Here is a 19,984-nt window from a genome sequence, read left to right on the forward strand (position 1 = left end):
GTCATCCTAACTGTGTTCTGCTGTTCAGAGTTCTTTCAATAGTATTCTGAACAGGGCTTGAGGTACACAGTTCAGGCAGAAGTCAATGTTTACCACAGCAAGTGTATATTGGTTCAGACAAGCACAGATCTTCCTCTCTTCGACAAAAAAGCTGCAGGGGCGTAGCAGAAGATCACACCAAGAGTCAGCATTCTGCTCCTCAATGAACAAACCTTCTGCGCAGTGTATACACTACCTGGATATTATCTAATGTCTCATTACTACAAATGTAATGCCGATTCAGGGAGTCTAGAAGAGCATGTTATCCATAATGATTGGAGTCAGTCATTCAGCAACTTTTTTGGTTCCATCCGAACATAAATAAACACACGCAGACATGAATATTGGTTCACTTTAATGGTGTGTTTGCCGATGCATACAATTTAAATTCATTTGGTATATCTTCCCATATTTAACATTTGAATGGAAAAACGAACCGTCAAAAAGGTATTGTAAATACATTTGATAAAGATAAACGCAAGTGACCCATTTAAGTTTGCTTTCTTCCATCATGGTCACAGCAGAACATTCCCCAATAAACGGAGCACTAAGTTACTATATGAAAGACATTAACAAGCACCAAACATATGCCACCTCATCTCTGAGAAAACGTACTGTACAAATGTAACTTTTAAACATTATGATAAAATGAAACCAACTTACAAGATTTTCCAAATAGATTTTTTGGCAAGAGTTGACAGTCTCAAGGGGTATTGGCAATACTGCAATTTCGAATTGAACGTAGATGCTTTAAAAGAAATATCTGCAATGTTGAATGGAACATTTACACTAGTAAGGCATACCAGACAATCTTATTCACACACACACACACATATATATATATACATATTTATCAATCAAATTGTAATACAACCTATTCTGAAGTAAAGTTAAATGCTTTACTGGTTGTAAACAGAGTGAAAATAACATTTTATTTTATTAACATTTTTAACAAATCCAAGTGTATAGCTAGAACACGAAGTTGTATGGCATATTTTAATACAAACTGCAGAATACTTGTTATCCACTGATTTAACAAGTTATCAATGCTTCTATTAGTTCCAAAAAAATTGAAGTCACTGTACTGCGGCCGGTGTGATGCCAGACATGCGTCATACATGTCTTCTAGTTACATTGATGATGGAGACGGTACGTTTCCAGGGCCTTGGGGAGGCGGAAGCTCTGATGGAGTGTCTGATAAGCGTGTTTCTTTGTAAACAAACCATGCATTTCCTGCCCACAGAATCAGATTGAGAAATCCAAACACCTACAAGTAAAATAGAAAAATACACGATGAACTGAAAAAACTAAATCTCTTATAAAAACAAAACAAATTAAGACAACTATAGATTATTGACATTTCATATTTTTGGTATGTTTGATGCATGTGAAAAAATATATTAATGCAGTAAGTATGCTTCTTACATGATATATTGCCACGTTACTGGTGGAGCATGTGCTCATTTTGAATATGTGGCATGCTGGAACATTAATGCTAGGTTATACACATGTATTCATGGTTTATATAAGTGTTGTATCCCATAAGCAGCCCAGAAGGCTCCGACATTGTGGTGGTTGTTTTATACGGAAGACTGGCACACTGACCGTCAGGTAAATTTCATCCAAATCTTATAGCAAGGGTTTTATGGTATTAACTGTAAGGCAGATGTTTTGGAATTGCACGGTCTCAGACTAAATGCAAGTCGGATTATGTTTTGTGTTCTGTGATTAAGTCGCATCTGAAGGACTCTGGGGCACGAAGAACCCAGTTCCAATGTGAAGTGACCCCTAGAAATAGAACTCCAAGAGCCACTGTCCCCTCCCCAGATTAATGTTCAAGCGGACAACCATAGGGACGATAGATCATATGTGGAAGTCACGAGAGGGTGTTCCTGAAGAAAGGAAGTTGATAGATCAATGTATGAACCAGGATACCCTTTTCTAGAATGTGTGGAAGTGAGCAGGAGGCCCGTGAGCTGGCTCGTGCTGTGAAGACACTGTGGAGCAGATGAGTGGCTTACAAACCTAGCAGCGCTTTACTTAACACAGTCATCAAAATTGGAAAACAGGAGAAGGATGAGGCAGGAAGCAAGCTGTACAATCAGAACAATGTTGAGACCAGGACACATTGTAGGGTTGCCATAACAGGGCTACCCGATTTCAAAATGGTGACAGATTCCTGCAAGAGATCATCTCTCAATCCTCTTCGCATTCATGTTATTAGCAGACTTGCTATTCGGGCAAATCCCCACCACATGGGCCCGATGAGGAGGAAGGAGGAAACGCATGGGACGCAGGAGGGATCCAGCCATCATGCCCAATCCTGTGACCAGGAGCCTACTAGTAAATGATCCCACAAATTCCAGACATTCTTGAATCGCTCAAGATGGTTAGGAGAATAAAAAAAGGAGGTACAGAAGGCAGGAGTGGGAGTTAAGAGTGGAAAACTGGTGCAGGTGAGAAGAGGGAGCAAGAGGAAGGTAAGACTCGGAGCAGTGTCGCTCTAACTTTGAAGCACATTGGCAAAAGCCAACAGGGGTTCTTATCCCAGGTCCTGGAAGGGACCAGAGACTTTTAAAGAGACCTAGTGCCTTAAGTCAACATGGGAGCTCAAGTCGAGGTCTTGGCAGGGACCAGAGGACTTGGAGGTAATTCACGATGCAAAGAGACAAGGGGACAGGTCCCGGTAAGGGCCTGGAAGCAGAATGAAGCAGATCACAAGCGTGTTGGGAGGTTATAGCCCAGATCCTGGCAGGAGCCGGGTCCGGTAAGGGCCTGGAAGCAGAATGAAGCAGATCACAAGCTTGTTGCGAGGTTATAGCCCAGATCCTGGCAGGAGCCAGAGAAACAGAGACATCAAACGGGGCCTTTTATATGGATCTGCCAAGGAAGGTGACGGGGCGAATTATACTTAGAAATTAGGTTCTCTTAGTTTAGACCCCAATTCTATTGTTAATCTTCAAGCCTGACACAGTTATGCATAGTTCCTTCCTCTTGTGTCCAGTTTACACCCCCCCATAGTTCCTGTAGGAGTTCACCCAGTCTATCTTTTTGGCTCAGGAGTAACCAGATTATCCCAGAGCCTTTCCACAAGATTGCCCACACTCTTAGGATGGTTTTATTGGCTTAGCTATGCAAAATGAACAGGAAGGCTCAACAACTATTTGGTTGGTGCACCCTGCTACTTGCATCAGCATTCACCCAGTCTTCACTGTTCTATGAATAAACATACTGAACTTTTATATCTAGTGTCCTGGATGTTCCGTTACCCATCATGATAGCTCTTTGGATTAGTAATCGCCTCCTTTTCATCGACGTCCATAAAGACAGCAGTGAAATATTGTCTGGAAATTACCATTTCTCAAAGACAGGACTATTTTTCTGGGAGGAGTAGCAAAGCTTAACTGCATCCTGTACTAAACCTCTTGTAAAAAGAATTAGCCACGTGATGTTGTTCCCCAATTCATTTATCAAACATGATATGGAATTAGATGGTCAGCAAATGTATTGTGGAAAATGTGGTGGTCTTCCAGGATTTGAGCTAGCAAGACCATGTAGATGCTTAGGAATATCAGCGTGAGGGCCCTGTAGTTGATAGTGGTGCTGGATTAGATGGAGATCATTTTTACTTGCAGGGTGCAGATGCTCATAAACGAGGAGGATCAGGATTAGGAGATACCCACATTTACTTCGCTTCCCGATTCTCAAGAGTGACGCAAAGTATTAATTTACCAATTAAAGTTATTGTACATTTGAGATTTTGGCAGACATCTCCCTATGGCACAGAAGCACCAATTAGCCTGTGGTGAGTGAGGAAGGAAATGCACGTAGATCAAGATTAATAACGTTTTCATCACCAATGTCCTATGGTTCAGGAAGAGAATGACTTAATGAAGGATGGTCAGTTTCTTCAAATCTTCTTGGACCACGTTGAACTTGGGAACATTAGGAGATTTTTAGATTTCATGGCGAGTCGAGGTTGATGGCAGGGGAATGACATACATTGCTCAACATAATCGTATTTCTGATGGCTATATCCGCTTAAGATTCACATGCTGTGCATATAGACCGACATATAGTGGTAAAAGTCTGACTTCTAGTGGTAATCGCAGAGTATTGCATTTTATTTTCGAAGATCGAAAAGGGACGTTGACATGGTCATGAATGTACTTTCTCCCCCAACGTGATGTGTAGTGTACCCAAAATCCTTCACGCGTCAATGTCCCACTGGTTGTTTTTGTTCTGCCGTGAGGGAGCCTTACAAAAGTGTGAGTGAGTAAAGAAGGAGAAAGTGTAAGATGTCTATGCTCCTTCTACTCCAAAGGGGAGGAAGAGTGGGTGCATGTGAATCTAAGCAGATACAATCATCACAAATGAGATTACGGTGAGTAATGTATGTCTTTTGATGCTTGTGAATCTGCTTAGAATCGCATGCTATGCACAGACTAGTGAGCAGTACCAGTAGATGGTGGTGGGATGTGTAAAGCAACTGTAGCAAAGAGCTGTTTTAGCACAGCTTGTCCCACCTGAGAATGAGACTTAGAATGTGTGTCTAAGCAGTAGTGTTGGGTGAAGGTATGAACATAACTCCAGGTTGTCGCTTTGCAAACAGAATTTAGGGGAACATTGGCAATTAATGCTATGGTAGCCCCTCTGACCCAAGTAGAGTGAGCTCCAGGCGTAAAGGGTAAGTCTCCCTTGGCAAAAGAGTAACACAGTGTGATGCATTTAACAATCCATTTGGAAATAGCTGATTTAGAGACATGGTCCACTTCTCGACTAGCTGCCACAGAGGCCAAGAATTGGCTAGTCTTTCTCAGAGGTTTGGTCTTTTCAAGGTAGAATACTACTGGCCCCATGGCATCGAGTGTATAGAGGCTTCTTTCAGCTGAGTAAATGGGGTTTTGAGAGAAAGCAAGAAGTTAGATTGATTGATTCACATGGAACTTCTAGATGAGTTTAGGTGCAAAACGTGGGTGTGTGCGTAATACCACCTTATCTTTGTGAATAGTCACAAATGGGTCCTGAACTGAGAGCCTGCAGTTCAATAATTCTCCTTATAGAGTTAATGGCTACCAGGAAGGCAGTCATAGGTGAGGGCCTTAAGACTAGCCGTATGCATTGGCTCAAAAGGAGGTCCCGTCAATCTTGTGAGAACATTCAAGTCATGTTGGAAATAGGAGGGTGAAGTGTTTTTACCCCTTCCATGAAGGCCATGAGATCTTCCACCATAAAACCTTGCTCTGAGATGTGGTATACACAGAGAGGGGAGGGTGGCAAGGTAGACCTTTAGAGAATTCAAAACAAGTCCCGAGTCCAAGAGGTGTTTTTAGATAAAGGACTATATCTTTAGGTGAACAGTCAATGGGGTTGGTGTTCTTAGAGTAACACCAAATGACAAAACGTTTCCACTTATTGGAGTAACAGTGCCTGGTGTTGGGTTTACGTGCCTCTAAGTATGGCCATACATCTCAGAAAGTTTGAGATGCCCAAACTCTATGAAGTTCAGTGTTTGGGGGCACGAATGCAGTGTTTTCCCTATGTCTTGTGACAGCATGTTGCACGGGCAGGGCAGTTTCCTGGGAGGGGTGACTGATACTCATGAGATGAGAGAACCACGGCTGTTAAGCCCACATTAGTGCCACCAGGATCATTGTGACTTGTTCCTTGTGCATCATGTGCACTATCCTGTTGAGAAGGGGAATCATGGGGGAAAAGCATAGGCTAACCTTCCTGACCATGTTATCCAGAGACCGATCCCTTTGGACCGGCTCTGTGGATACCTGGAGGTGTAATCTGGGCATTCAGCGTTTTCCAGAGTCTTGTACAGGTCGATGTCTGGAAAACCCCAGTCTGCAAAGACGTTGAGTAGAATGTGCTCTTGCAAATGCCACTCGTGCTCTATGGGTAGGTGCAAGTCTCTTCTGAGCACATCTGCAAGAAGATTGAGTTCCCCTGGAACATGTTGTGATAGTAGGAACATGTGCTTGGGTGCCCACTTCCAAATGTTCTGGGGCAGTTTAGATAGCCCTGGAGAGCGAGTGCCCCCCTGTTTGTTCAGATAGTACATGGCCGGGGTGCTGTCTATAAGGACAAGAATTGCCTTCCCCTGTAGGTGTGCTTGGAAGGCATTTAGGCCTTGGAACTGATGGGGAGCACCTGCCGTACACAGTTGAAGAAGGTGAACTCCCCACCCCGATAGAGATGCGTCCGTGTTGAGAGTGGCTTCTACTGCAGGTGTGGTAAAGGGTTTCCCCTGCAGAAGGTTTTCCTTTGACCACCACTTCAGAGACTGAACGAGGGCTGTCGAGACAACCAGTAGATCGTCCCACTGGCTGCTGGCCTGACACCATTGGCTCGAGAGCCACTCCAGCATGGGGCGCATGTGCAGACCGGCGTGTGGAACTAGGAAGGCGCAGGATGCCATAATTCCCAGCACCCGTATGGCTTTGCAGACGGCTATCTGCCGAATGGCTAGATCGTGAGGGATCTGGAACAAAATGTTTTGAACTCCTCGTTGGAGGGGAAGACGTGGCAGTCTTCTGTCCAAATCAGAACTCCCAGAAACTGTTCAACTTGGCTGGAGACCAGACTTGATTTCTTCTCGTTGATAGAGAACCCTAGATTGAAGAGGAGATCTACTGTTCTCTGGGTATTATGAGCCAGTCGTCAAGCTAAGGATACACTGGGATGGATTGCCTGCACAGGTGAGCCGCTGCCACCGCTAGTACCTTCGAAAACACCCTTGGGGCTGAGGCAGTGCCGAAGGGGAGTACCTTGAACTGATGGTGGGTGTCCTCTATCATGAACCTGAGGTACTTTCTGTGCGCTGGCACCATTGAAATATGAAAGTATGCATCTTTTGTGTCCAATGTGGCCATGTAATCTCCCCGTTTTAACAGTGGGATTACTTCCTGAACAGTCGTCCTGAACTTTTGAGGCTTGAGATATTTGTTCGCAGGACACAGATCTAAAATAGGGTGCACAGTTAGATCCTTTTTGGGTACAAGGAAGTATATTGAATAAATACCCTTGTTTACCTGGAGATGAGGGACGACTTTGATGGCTCCCTTTTCTAGAAGGACCTGGACCTCTTCCAGCAGGATTCGCAGATGCCATGGTGACAGTCTGTTCCTGGGTGGATGGTAGCGAGGTGGTTGGGGAAATTCGATGCAGTACCCGTGGGCGACGGTCTTCAGTACCCACTGATCTGAAGTGATCCCCCTCCCATGCGTGGGCAAAAGATGTTAAGACATTCCCCGGAGGGGACCCGTACTGCCGAGTCATTTATCGTTTGAGGCTGGGGAGCCTCTGGAAGCAGAGCTCTTCCCTCTACTCTTTCCTCGTCGGAATCCCCGCTTTTGAGGGGACTGAAAACCATTTGAGGTACCCTGACAGAGGACCAGGGGATTTCCCCCTAAACCGTATTGTCCCTGTGGGGAGCAGGAGAAAGACTGCCTGCAAAAGAACCAGCAGTTAGTAAATGCCCCTCCCTGGACAAAGGGTTTGGCCGAGATCTGATTGAGTGATTTGCTCTTTTTTGACGGTCTCCAATGCCTCATTGACCGCCTTGCCGAAAAGGGCAGCATTCTCCACCGGTTTATTTTGATGGCAGACTGGATTTCTGGCTTAAAGCGTGAGTTTTTTAGCCAGGCATGGCGTTTTAGAAGAGTCCCTTGAGCAAGGACGTGTCTCGCTGTCTCAGCAGAATCTAGGGTATTTTTAAGGATATTCTGAGTGACCGGTCTTCCTTCTGCCACGACGGCTAGAAGTTGGGTGTGGGTTGGCTCTGCGACACTCTGAAGGCCCTATTGAACAGGTCCCCATTGTACGTCACTATAGCTTGCGAGGAAAGTGGTGTTGGCAATACGGGTACAAAAGGCAGCATAGGTGGTGAGACGTTTGCCAAAAGCGTACAGTTTTTTTGCAATCCTTGTCTGGAGGGGACTGACAAGGATAACAGAACAACAAGGGAAAGGGCAGGAGTGCTGACGACTAGGGAGTCCGGGACAGTGTGGCTCCAGATATACAGAAGGTCCAATGGTGCCGGGGGGTCTCCACTCGAGGGTTGACCGCACGAGTGAGTCAGCGTGTCAGCAGAGAAGGAGCTAGGCGTTTCTTTACAGAGCTTAAGAGGGGAATAGCCTGGCTGACCAGAATATTTTCCTTGAGGATGTTCTCCATGAAGTCCGAGTCAGGGACGGCTTCTTGGGTGGTGATTTTAAAATGATCAGCTGCCTTCTTTAGAAGGTTTTTAAAAAGCACCTGATCATCGACAGACGAGTCCCTGGGTTGAGCAACAGGAGGAGTGTCCAAAAAGATGTTCACAGGGCCAGGGGGATGGTGAGGAGTGGGGCCAAGGGGATGGTGAGGAGTGGAGTGCCATGTGCCCTGATAATCAGCAGGGTTTGAGTCTGGGTCCTGAGAGACAGGGTCCTGAGCGGTGTGGCTCGGGTCAGAGACATAGTAGATGTCCTGGATTGGGTCATCCAGGTTGTCCAGAAATACTTCCACCTGGGGATCCTGTGGCTGGTGCTCTTCCAAGGATGCAAACTGTGCACCTGTTGAAAGGAGTCTCTGGAACCTGTGAGGGACAGGACAGGAATCAACAGGCCTATGCCGTTTGAGAATATCATAAAACTAGCCTGAAAAGTTGATAAATTCAGCCATGTTGTCCATGCATTCCTCAAATGTATCTCTAGTCCACCCAGTGGAGCCTGACTCATCAGTAGGAGGAAAGGGCTTGGCAGTTGGAGTAGGATCCCGCTGCAGGGCTGTAGATAAAGGAGGAGAGGCAGGAAAATAGCCTTCCGAGAGGTCCTTTTGGCACCAGAGCCGTGTAAATGGGCTTTAGAAAGCTTGTCCCGAAGCTTCGGGAGTGTTTGGCGAATGAGGAATGGGGCGGCTTCAGCACGTCTTTCGACGCTACCGCATCGAGGGCAAGGGATTTAGCACGAGGGCTCGCTGCAACATAAGACTTATCGCTGTGCGCAGGTCGCAATGGCGGGAGCGCAGAGGGCACCGAACCATGAGGTTCAGAGGGTTCCACCGAAGTTTTCGACTGGCCTGAATTGGAGCTTCTAAGAAGGTGTCACCTGATACTTCTTGAAGTTAAGGAAGAAGACCAGTTTGTGGAGTGACAGGCGTTGGGATGTTCCAGAGCCTGTTCTGGAGAATGAGCTCTGATCAGCCAATTGTCTAGGTTGGGAAAGATGTGAATCCCTCCCCTCCTTAGATTTGCTGCCACCACCACCATCAACTGGGTAAAGACCCTTGGGCTTAGGTCAGCCTGAAAGGCAGAACTCAAACTGATAGATAGTGAGACCTGCCAATGGCAAACCTCGGGTACTTTCTGTGCTTGGGATGTATAGGCACATGATAATAAGCATCGTGAAGATCGAGTGATACCATCCAATCCTGTAGCTGAAAGGCCTAGAGGATCTGCGAAAGAGTGACCATCTTGAATCTGTCCTTCCTGAGAACTTGTTCAAGAGCGTCTCAGTTCCAAAATGGGTTGCAGTCCTCGGTCTTTTTTGGGAACCAGAAAAAAGGTGGCGTACCAACCTTGGTATTGCTCTGCTACTGGTGCCCTTTCCACAGCATCTTTCTCCAGCAGGCAAAGGATCTCATGCAGAAGGAGCGGGTCTGGTTCCTGAAGAGATTGCTCACTCGGGGGGGACAACCTGGGGGTCTTTTTTAGAAATTGGAGAAAGTACACTGCCTAAAGTGCCCAAGCATCTGAAGTAATGCAATGCCATTCATTCAGATGCTGAGACAACCTGCCTCCCACCAGAGTCCTGTGTGCAAAGCGCTCAGAGCTTTTGGAGTTGTGGCAGAGGGAAATTAGGAGGTTACTGCCTGAGCAGCGCTTCCTACACGTCCTCTAGGGGTACATCAATATCTCCTTTTCCCTCTTTGGGTCGCCTGACCTCTACCTCTCTGTCCAATAGAAGAATAGAAGTGAAAAGAACGCCCTCTTCAAGCCTGGGAAGGCAGATGTTGCTGCTGTGGAGGTTGACGGATAGCCGCTCCCAAGGATTCTGCAGCCGCTTTAGAAGCCTGAAGCTTCTCTAATCATTCATCAGCGTTTGATCCAAAAAGCTTGCACCCATCAAAAGGCATGTCTAGAAGTCTTGACTGGAAGTCAAGTGCAAAACCAGACTTGGATACAGTTAAATAAATGCATACACACCTGTAACAAGAGAGCTGAAAAGGTTGGGGAGTAACTAAGTGTGGTAAGCCAGAATCATTGATATTGATATTTTATTTCTATCACACTCGTACACAAGTGTTTCAGAGCGCGACAAGGAAAGGGAGGGGAACAGGGGAGAACAAAACAACGATCTTACTAGGCCCAGTGACATTGAGAACGCGCAAGTGCATGGGAGAGGGGGAGGGGAAAAGTACATGGAAGGGGGAGAAGTGGAAAGGGCGGAGCAAAGGAGAAATAGATAAATAATAATAAATAAATAATAAAGGCAACAAACGGTGGTAGTGCAGCCAGCAAGTGGCAAGTGCTGGGTTTAAGGCAGCAGACGGGGTAGGTCTAATAAGTGCAGGAAGAAAAAGGGGGGGATATTTGGGTACAGATACAGACCCCAGTGCAAGGGGTGGCCGTGCGGGAGGTGGCCGGGTGAGCAAGTACCTGGGCCCGGAGGACAAAGGGTGGCCAGGTGCACGGTGCCAAGAGAACAGATCAGCAGCGGAGAGGGGGAGCGAAAGCAGAAGCAAAGAGGAAGGCCTTGAGGTGCTCCCGGAACCGGAGATGGTTCGTCTCAAATTTTAGAGTGCCACGGAGGCTGTTCCAGAGGGGGCCCCAGCCGAAGACAGATCTACCCCCAGCTGGTTTCTTTGAAAAACGACTGACCCTGAGGGAGTTAGAGGTAGAGGAGCAAAGCGCTCTAGAGGGGAGGTATTTGCAGAGGGATAGCTGCGTGTATTTTGGACCCAGGCCTCAGAAAGCCTTTTGGGCAATGCAGAGGGTTTTGATTTTAATCCTTGCCTCCACTGGGAGCCAATGGAGAGATTTCGGAGCTGGAGAGATACGATCCCAGGGCTTGACGCCAAGGACAGGTCTCGCAGTCCTGTTCTGCATTAGTTGCAGAGAGTAGAGGCAGGTGGATTTAGAAAGAGGCTGTTACAATAGTCCAACCTAGAGAGAGCCAGGACTCGGGAGACAGTTAGCTTGAAGATTTAGCTTTTTTGGTAAGGGAGATGGTATCGGCATCCAATACATTTCCAGACTGCACAGCCAAATATGGGGATCACTGGCTTGTGACCCATGACTTCTATCACATCCCAAAATCGGGTCTTAAAGGCTTCACAGGCCTCTTCTGTGATACCACAGACTTGTCTGGCAGTGGCTTCATCTCGATGTGTGCAGATCACATGCCAGAATTGCTTAGTCATGTGTTGTAATCAGTTTATTGATCTATTTCCATCTTGCAGTGGAGACTGATAAAGAGTACCTTGCAACCAATGCTTGTAGATGGCTCTAGCGTTACCCAGATATTTCTTTTTCACTGCATCACACATGGCAGTGTTGCGCCAAATTCTGCGTAATGCTGCATTAAGTTGCCTTTTCCTTTTAGCAATGATTACATAAAAAATTCTGTTCCCTTTTCCAACATCTAGATGAGCCACTACCCTTCGAGCCTGCATGGCCAAGCCAGATGTAGCAACACTAACGTCCCAAGAGCATTACCTCAGGATTTCCATCCCTGGTTTACCCCCGCTGAATGAATAAAAAGGCAGTAATACTCTATATCGGCAGCTGCCCATATCAGGCGGTTTCTCTGCGAGTTCCCCAATAGGTGAGTAACGTCACATGTCATACGAATGTGAAGTGGCAAACCAACATTCCATGGCCAGCATGGCATAATCACTAGTCATAGACCAGTGGGTCCAAACTACGTACTTAACTTTAATATTAGCAGGCTAACAAAAATGAAATCAATACGACGACTTTGTGTTCTATTAGACCAAGTACCACCATCTACTAAATTATGGTCGAGTAGAGGTAAATCATACTCTGCGAAAAGCTCCTGCCACTTCCTGCCCATTTTACCAGATCGAGAAATAAATGTAACCCAAGTAGAATAATTTATATCAGAGCTACAATCCGCATTAAAATCCCCTGTGATAATGCCGCCCTCTGGATTCAAAATCAACCATTTACACAGTGATTCATGAGCCACCGCCATCAATTCCCCTGTCATGATCCCTCCCAGAAGGTGATTACATAAACTCGCAATCAAATTGCTGCTACACTTTGGCCGCCCAAAAATTGGTATGCAGACTGGCCCCCACAAAAGAAGACAGAGTGCTCACACTTTGCACCTGTGCAGAGCCCACCCTTATGTCGACCCGATAGAGGAGGGGCAGACAGGCTAAAAAATAATGAGTAACCGTCAAGGTGAAAGAGCGGGCCCTTATTAGTTTATCTCGGCTCCCCATATTCTTAAGAAAGGAATGGTGCCCCTGAGAGTTCCATGATATGATATCAAAATTGCTCTGTTCCTAGACCCAATTACCTGTCAGCCTATGATGTGTCTCACAGGCATCTGAATGATCCGTTTTGACCAAATGGTGGGCTAGCTTACCTATGCAAGTATGTGACGAAAATGCCCACCCGGCTCCTGTCCCGTACATAATCATGTTGTAGCGGGCAAGCACAGTCAGAGTAAAAAAGTGTTTCTAAGTCCATCGCATAAAGACTTATTTCAGCAAATTCGGTCCACCACCAAGAGCGAGGCCAATGTTACAAGAGCCCAGTTTGTGGGGCGGAAGGCTGTGGGTAGCCAACAATGTCATCAGAAGAGAAGATAGATAGGTCCGGGATTAAATTCTACAGTTCTAGGAGCCAATCGCTGTTGAAAAATGGGCTGGTAGAGGTTAGATTTATTTCCACAATTTTTACATGTTTAGAGTTAACAAAGCTGACCCTTTTGTTGTCACCTATCTGATGGTATAGAGGAGCATGATATTGAGATTCAACATGAGACGGCCAGAGCTTCCAAATTATAACTAGATGACAATTCTTCGGTCATAGATGCTGCATGCAAAGTCTCCTGCAATAGGTGAGCAGTAAGGACCGTCTGCTCGATGGAATTCTTGGCCGACCCTTGCTCACTGCGAGGAAAGTTTGATTTAGCAATAGTAGAAACATTCCTGCACGGTACTCTTAAAGGAGATGTTCCAGCCACAACATATAGATAATGAAACGTCTGTTGTCTGGGGAGTAATCAATCAGGTAGAGAAGACGAGCCATTAACTACCGGAACATTTAAGGGGATGTAATTAGCTGCATTCGCAGACAAGGAAATACGCAAATCGAGGGTCCCGGCACATTCCATGGGGCCAGTTTCGACCGTGGTAATACTTGTTCAAAGGCAAGTCTCACACTTTCGGGCACAGGGCCACTAGTCGAGACCCCAGCAGTACAGTGGACCCCGTAGGGACACGTGCCGAATGATGCCACCATCCAAATCATTCACAGCCATGTAGTTGCCAGAGGGCATTAACATTATTTTAGGTGCCTTGGCCTTGTCTACAGTTTCATTTGCTGTAGATTTAAAGTCTGTGGATTGGGTGTTGGCACTGACAATAGCTGCTTTTTCAGCTTCCTCTTCTGTATTTTTGCTGTTTTTTTCAACAAACACTGTTTCATGCGGAGGATCTCCAAAGCCACCTCCCCATATTTAGCAATGATTTTTGCTTGATTCAAATGAAGGACCACCATTTAGTTGGTGGGTAGCGCAGCAGTCACAGGGAGGATTAATTCCTCAGATGAAATTTGGGCAGTGTCCTCCACCGTAGCAGGCTGCTGCAGGGGGCCCGCAGGAGGGTCGGACATTGAAGCTAAAGGCAAGGGGCCGTTAGGTGAGCTGTTATTTGCCATTTATATAGCGCCCTATATATCATTAGTATGATCTCAAAGCGCTTGTAGGTTGAACACCCCCAGGGACCGTAGTCCAGGACAGTTGAGAGAGTAGAGTAGAATACGGTGCTTGGGTGCACTCAATAGGTGTAGAGCCCGTGTGATTTGTGCGATGGTGGCAGTATCCTAACACTCGGTGTGGTGGTTGTGAGAGATCAGTTGAATGTGTGCAGTCGGTTGGTCTGAGACTGCATTCTGGGGGCATTAGGCCTGTGTAGGAAGTGTATGTGTGCAGCTAGGCTGATTTCTTCGTGGGGTATAGCTGCGTTCTAGCAGGTTGTTGAGGTGTTCATGAAAAATTGTATATATGCAGCTTGGCCGAAATTGATTGAGAGGTATAGCTGCATTCTATTGTTTGTTGGTGTAAAGTGGAAAGTGAGCATGGTGGTAGGAGAGGTGAGTGTCAGGAGTGTATGGTGTACTCTTTGGAGCTCACTGGTCCTGGTTACTATCTGGATCAGGATGAGCTGGCCGTGATCGTTCTCATGTTTCGTGGTAGAGGTACTCAGAGGTAGATTCACAGGTTGGACAGGAGTAGGATATAATTTGTACGATCAGTGGGTCATTCTCAGGGTCAGCATTATGTGTCGGATAGCCTTTTTTCATTGAACTCATGATTCTATAATTGCGGGGAGTTTAGGCGGGCATTAGTCATGGTTTATGGAAAAAGACAGATTTTTAGAGCTTTACGAAAGGCTATGTAGTCTTGGGTGTGTCGAATGTGAGGAGAGAGTGAGTTCCAGAGTTGGAGCCAGGGATGAGCAGGACCCTCAAATCCTGGTTGAATTGTAAGCTGGAATCACTAGTAAGAGGGCAGTGCTTGACCTGCGGGTGCGTGATGGGTGGTAGGGTATAATCTTCTCTTGTAAGTAAGCTGGGCCGTTTTTTTTCACTGCTCGGTGGGTAATGCACAGAATTTTGAAAGTGGCCCTTTGTCCAACAGGCAACCCGTGAAGGGTGCGGAAAGCGGGGGAGATGTGATCCCTGAGTCCAAGTGCAAGAAGGAGTCTGGCGGCAGCGTTTTGGTCTCTTTCGAGTTTGTTAAGTTGGTATGCCGGGGTACCCAGATAAGGAGTTGGCATAGTCCAGTCTTGACATAGCGGCAAGTCGGTTGGAGTAGGTGAAGTACAGAAAAATGTGCCTTAGGAGCTTGAGGTGGTAGTGACACGATTTTGATACATTATTGATCTGATGGGAGAGGGCTAAGCCCAAGTCCATTGCGCAGCCAAGGTTTTTGACTATTTCGGTGCATGTGGTTGAGAGAAAAGGGGCGAGGAAAGTGATTTGTTTCCCGTTGTTGAGGAATGAGGCAATCCATTTGAGTGCTGATAATTATGTGGATAATTATGTCCACAATCGTTGGGACAAGTCGCCTCACTTCGGCCTAATCTTCCGCTCGTTTAGTGCATACCGCAAATGGCCCTTCAAGCTTAGCCGAAAAAGAATTCAAGGTTGATACTACCAATGTGTTCTCCACATTAGTGTCCATAGCAAAAGAGTCATTTATACTACGGACGCACTTCATTTTCGCTAGACCAATATGTGATTGAAGTGGAGACTAACTTCTCCAAGTCTGGGGAGGCAGACAAGAATGACCCAATGATATCATCAAAGATCGGGCAGGAGTGTCGCTTTGCAAACTTAAGCACAAATTCAGGGGTGATTCATTATTGTCAATATTCAGTGAGGAGTAGGCTGTTTTGTTTATGCAGCACTCACTTCCTGATGCGGTTTATACTTTCATTGTGAGTTTTATCTGATATATTTATTGGCTCACAAAGGTGGAGTCGGAGGAGCCAGGTAACACGTGATTTTTTTTTATGGCGGGACAATTTCCATAGCAGTTTCTTCCCAAAGTTTCCTTTTTGTTGATCGTGGAGGTAAACTGGGGCAGACAGTAGCACGCAGTAGGGTACCTGCACCCTTACCATTATGGGGGCAGTACTACGGAGACAGTATCTGCAGTTTTTCATGATGGTACAGAAATGTCATAAAATGACAGTAGCACTGTGTGTCATGATCTCTGCTTCCAAAAGGTCAGGGTTTTCCCAACTCCCTTGGAAGCAGATCCATAACCCAGGTTCCGAGTGCCAACCAGTCCCAATTGGGACCTTTTGGACCCAGTCCTGGCGCCAGTGGCACCAGGCTCATAAATATGCCCAGTCCCAGCGCTGGAAGCGCCGGGCTCATAATGCTTGGGTGGACTTACCTGCAGCAGACCATGCTGCTTACTTGCCTGCCAGTTGAGCCTCTGATTCTCTTCTGTTTGGAACTACTTTTCCTGTTGGGTGGGGCAGGAGCCACTCCCTAGGTTCAGAACACTGGAACTCTTCTGGAAAGCAGGAACTATTTTCTTACCTGGGCGTGGCTGTGGAAGGAGACACCTAAGCACTACAGGAGGCTATTTAAACCACACCCGATGGATGAATCTTGCTTTGCGTTATTCTGCATCCTCTGCAGCAGAACGCTCATCGTGTCTTCTGCATCTGATCCTGGGCCTAAGGAAAAAGGCTTACCATCCTGAATCCAGTCTTCAGCAACACCTATAAAGACAAGAAAGAACAGGTTAGCATTACGGTCTTCAGTGACAGCGCTTCACTTACCTGGTCCATCGGCTGTCACCAACGCCTCGCGCTGCATTCCGGCATCTGAAAGACAAAGGCTTACCTACTCTTCGTGCGCTCCGGAGGTCTTCGCACTGCATTCCGGCTTCTGAAAGAATAAAGCTTACCAACTCTTCGCACGCTCCGGAGGCCTTCGGCGCTGCATCCCGCATCTGAAAGATAAAACAAGGTGCGCTTAAAGACATTGGGGAACTTTAATACTCACTTGCCATTACTCCTTTCCACATCTAACCCAGTGGGTATTCCGGCACCCTGCAGCCGCTCCGAACTTGTACCTGCTAAATAAAAAGACAGTTAGAGCGCATCGTGAAGCAGGCAACAAGCGCTTACTTACGTGCTTCCAGGCGCTTCTATTCATCACACGGGCTCCATCTTCAACTCACTTCAGCCCGTCATCCGCCATCGCCGGAACCCTGCAAAACAAGAGACATCATTACTAAAGACTTTTTAAAGACATTAGAATTACTCGAAACTTACCGTTCGTGCAGTAAACGACGGACAGCAGTCCTCTGAAGTCAAGAGGCCTGCTCCCCTTATCCAGTGAAGAAACTGGTTACAGCACCCTGCCCCGAGGCAGATGGAGAGCACGGCGTTCACTTACCTAAGGTGAGAGCGTTAACCTTTGGGGTTCTACAGGAGAAGAGAAAGGGAAGAAGAGAGAGACATTCAATAACCCAGTTCATTAATCCCATATTTTCTATCTGCAGACATCTTACCCTTCGAGTCAGACATACAGTGCACAGAGGTCCAGCCCAAAGAGCCAGCCGTGTGTTACACATCACCTTTGAAGATACGGTATACGCCAAGACCGGCGCCTCTACGGGAATCAGGTGAGCGTTACACTGTGTAAGCACTTAAGGCAGTGAAGTCGCACACTAGGTCCACCACAGGGCCTAGATAGCGTGCTCTGCAAGGGCCGAGTTGCGCCAAGAGATGACACTCATCTTACCTGCCGATGACAATTTCCGCCTCACCGCTCTCGCTGCCCGTCTGCACTCCCCAGTCACACATGCACGTTCGCAAATACGCGTGATCCCTCCCCCTTTTTATGAAAGTTCAAAGTGTTGAGGGTGGGACTTCCTGCTTCACAGCCAATCCAGCATCAAATATCGCAGAAGATGGAGAGCGGCGCAATAATGAAGAGCCAAGAGTGATCCGTCTGCTTGTTTGCACTCCCCACGCACTCACACATGCGCGTGCATGCAAATGCGCACAGCCCCCCTTTTTATAATGAAAGTTCAAAGGGTGGAGGGCGGGACTTTCTGCTTTACTGCTTTCCAGCCAATCCAGTTTCAGATATCGCAGAAGATGGAGAGCGAAGCAATAATGAAAAGCCAAGAGTGATCCGTCTGGTTGTCTGCACTCCCCCACTATGCCGACTCAAAGGCTCCAGAGACCAGGGTCCAGAGAGCTTGTAGGTCCGACAGCAATAGCAGCAAGCCCGCAATAAATCACCAGTAACCAACACGCTGACAGACTTACGCCAGCACACCGGCTCGAGCCCTCCGGATCACAATAATCTCTCCAGACCAGACCATGTTGAATTTTATCCTCAGATAGTCCCTACGCACACTCAGATTCAGGCATTCACGCATGTACCGTGGCAATGCCCTCAGGTCAGGTGTTTATTTATAATATTCGTCTGCCAGTGCTTTGGTTGCAATACCCGTCTTATTTTGTTCATAGTCAATACTTTTGGCTCTCTTTTTACAATCAATTTAAGCATTCCATCAAAATGTTCTGTTGGATTTGTCAGAGTTTCATAATACTGGTTTCAATATGCAGCTTCGTTAGTTAATAATTTAGGGTAATTTGCCTGTTCTTTACACCCATTACAGATAACGTATGCTAATGTCCCAGGGCCAGCCATTTCCTATTTTCTAACTAGCATGTATTGTCGCTGTATGGCTAAGGCATTAATGGAAGTCAATGACAGCCCAGCTCTCAAGTACTCTACACGGAGGCTCTTTGTATGCAGGCAATAGCCTTTCATTTTTATTAAGTATGCTTCCTTTTCCAGGTGACCAGATTTCTGAGCCATACAATATGGTGAGTAATATTTTAGCAGGAACATTTCCCTCAAAGCATTTAAGACATACCCTGCATGTCTCACAGCAAAGGAGCGCATTCCAGCTAATATTTGTTTGATCGCTTTGCAAGTTTACTCCATTTGTGCACTCCAAGTCAGCTGGCAGTCAACCATAATTTGTAGTTATCCACCACTTCTACTGTGTTGTTTTTTTTACTGTCCATGTACATGTATTCCATTTTTGATGTAATGTTCTAAAGCACATTTTTGTTTTGGTGGAGTTAATTACCAAGTGATTTATTTTTAGATTAAGTGGCTAGCAAATCCAGATGTTTATGCAATCCCGCTGGTATGTTGTCAAGAAGAACCAGATCATCTGCCTATTCAAGCCATCCAACCCTCTGCAATCTAGCCTGCGGTGGGTATATACCATCACCCCTATATTCTTTCTGCCAGGTACAGACTGAAGAGCGTAGGGGCCAGGACACATCCTTGTTTCAGGCCTGTGCATGTCAGCACTTCCTCACTTAGTTTCCCATCAATTGTATACCTGACCCTTATAGTGGTGTTCTCATGGAGTGCACTAATCATCTTCAGTAGTCCATTTGGCATGGAGTTTGCACCATAGCCCTGTCTGTTGTCAGTGTCAAAGGCTGCACTAAAGTACACGAAGGTGGTATACATCATTTGCCCATACCTTGCTCTTCCCATTTCTACCAAGGTTACCAATGTCACGAGATTAGTCAGGGTACGCTTTTGAATCTCGTCTGATTGTAGGGAACAATCTGCAGACTATTAGCCCATTGTAGAATGTCTCTTAGCAATACTCTACAAAATATCTTTGCTGGGGCATCCAGCATTGCTAGAATTCTATAATTTACAGGCTTGTTATGAGGCCCACACATATATACTGGTATATTGCTTGCTTGGCTAATACACTGGAATAGGTTGTGCAGTATGTTGCACCATTTGTTCTTACAATCTCATCAGTTTGTTACATACCCCATCTAGGCCCGGTGCACGCGAGACACCCACACTACCTCTTATTTCTAGGATTTCAATTGGGGCCCTCTTGTATGTCCATCTGTCTTTATTCAGCTCAATCATATGTGAGGTATGTGTTACTTTGCCTATTGTTTCTTTGATGTGTTACCCAACTATCGCAGGATGCACCCAAAGTTAAGACTTGTCCCTTTACAGTGCCATTTACCAGTTTCCCAAAAACTCGTTTGGTTCTTCTGTAAAGCTTCACTGAGTATTTATCATTGTTCAATATTGCATAATTTCTTTTTAGCAATATTATTATAAACAATCTTTCTTTTATTAAGTAGTATGGCAATAGTATGTTCTCAT

At 46.2% G+C, this 19,984-nt stretch overlaps 1 protein-coding gene across 1 annotated transcript in view; it reads right to left on the minus strand.

Annotated features, from left to right (window-relative positions):
• Window positions 1–377: 377 nt before the first annotated feature.
• The window catches only part of SYPL1 (synaptophysin like 1), a 432,272-nt gene continuing 412,665 nt past the window's right edge, over window positions 378–19,984 (minus strand). Inside the window, exon 6 of the mRNA XM_069629128.1 lies at window positions 378–1,306. Coding sequence (XP_069485229.1) covers window positions 1,169–1,306 — 138 coding nt within the window. The 3' untranslated portion in view covers window positions 378–1,168. The remainder of the gene's footprint in view (window positions 1,307–19,984) is intronic.

This window comes from Ambystoma mexicanum, chromosome 12 (assembly GCF_040938575.1).
Source record: "Ambystoma mexicanum isolate Mex_15411 chromosome 12, UKY_AmexF1_1, whole genome shotgun sequence".
Lineage (NCBI taxonomy): Eukaryota > Metazoa > Chordata > Amphibia > Caudata > Ambystomatidae > Ambystoma > Ambystoma mexicanum.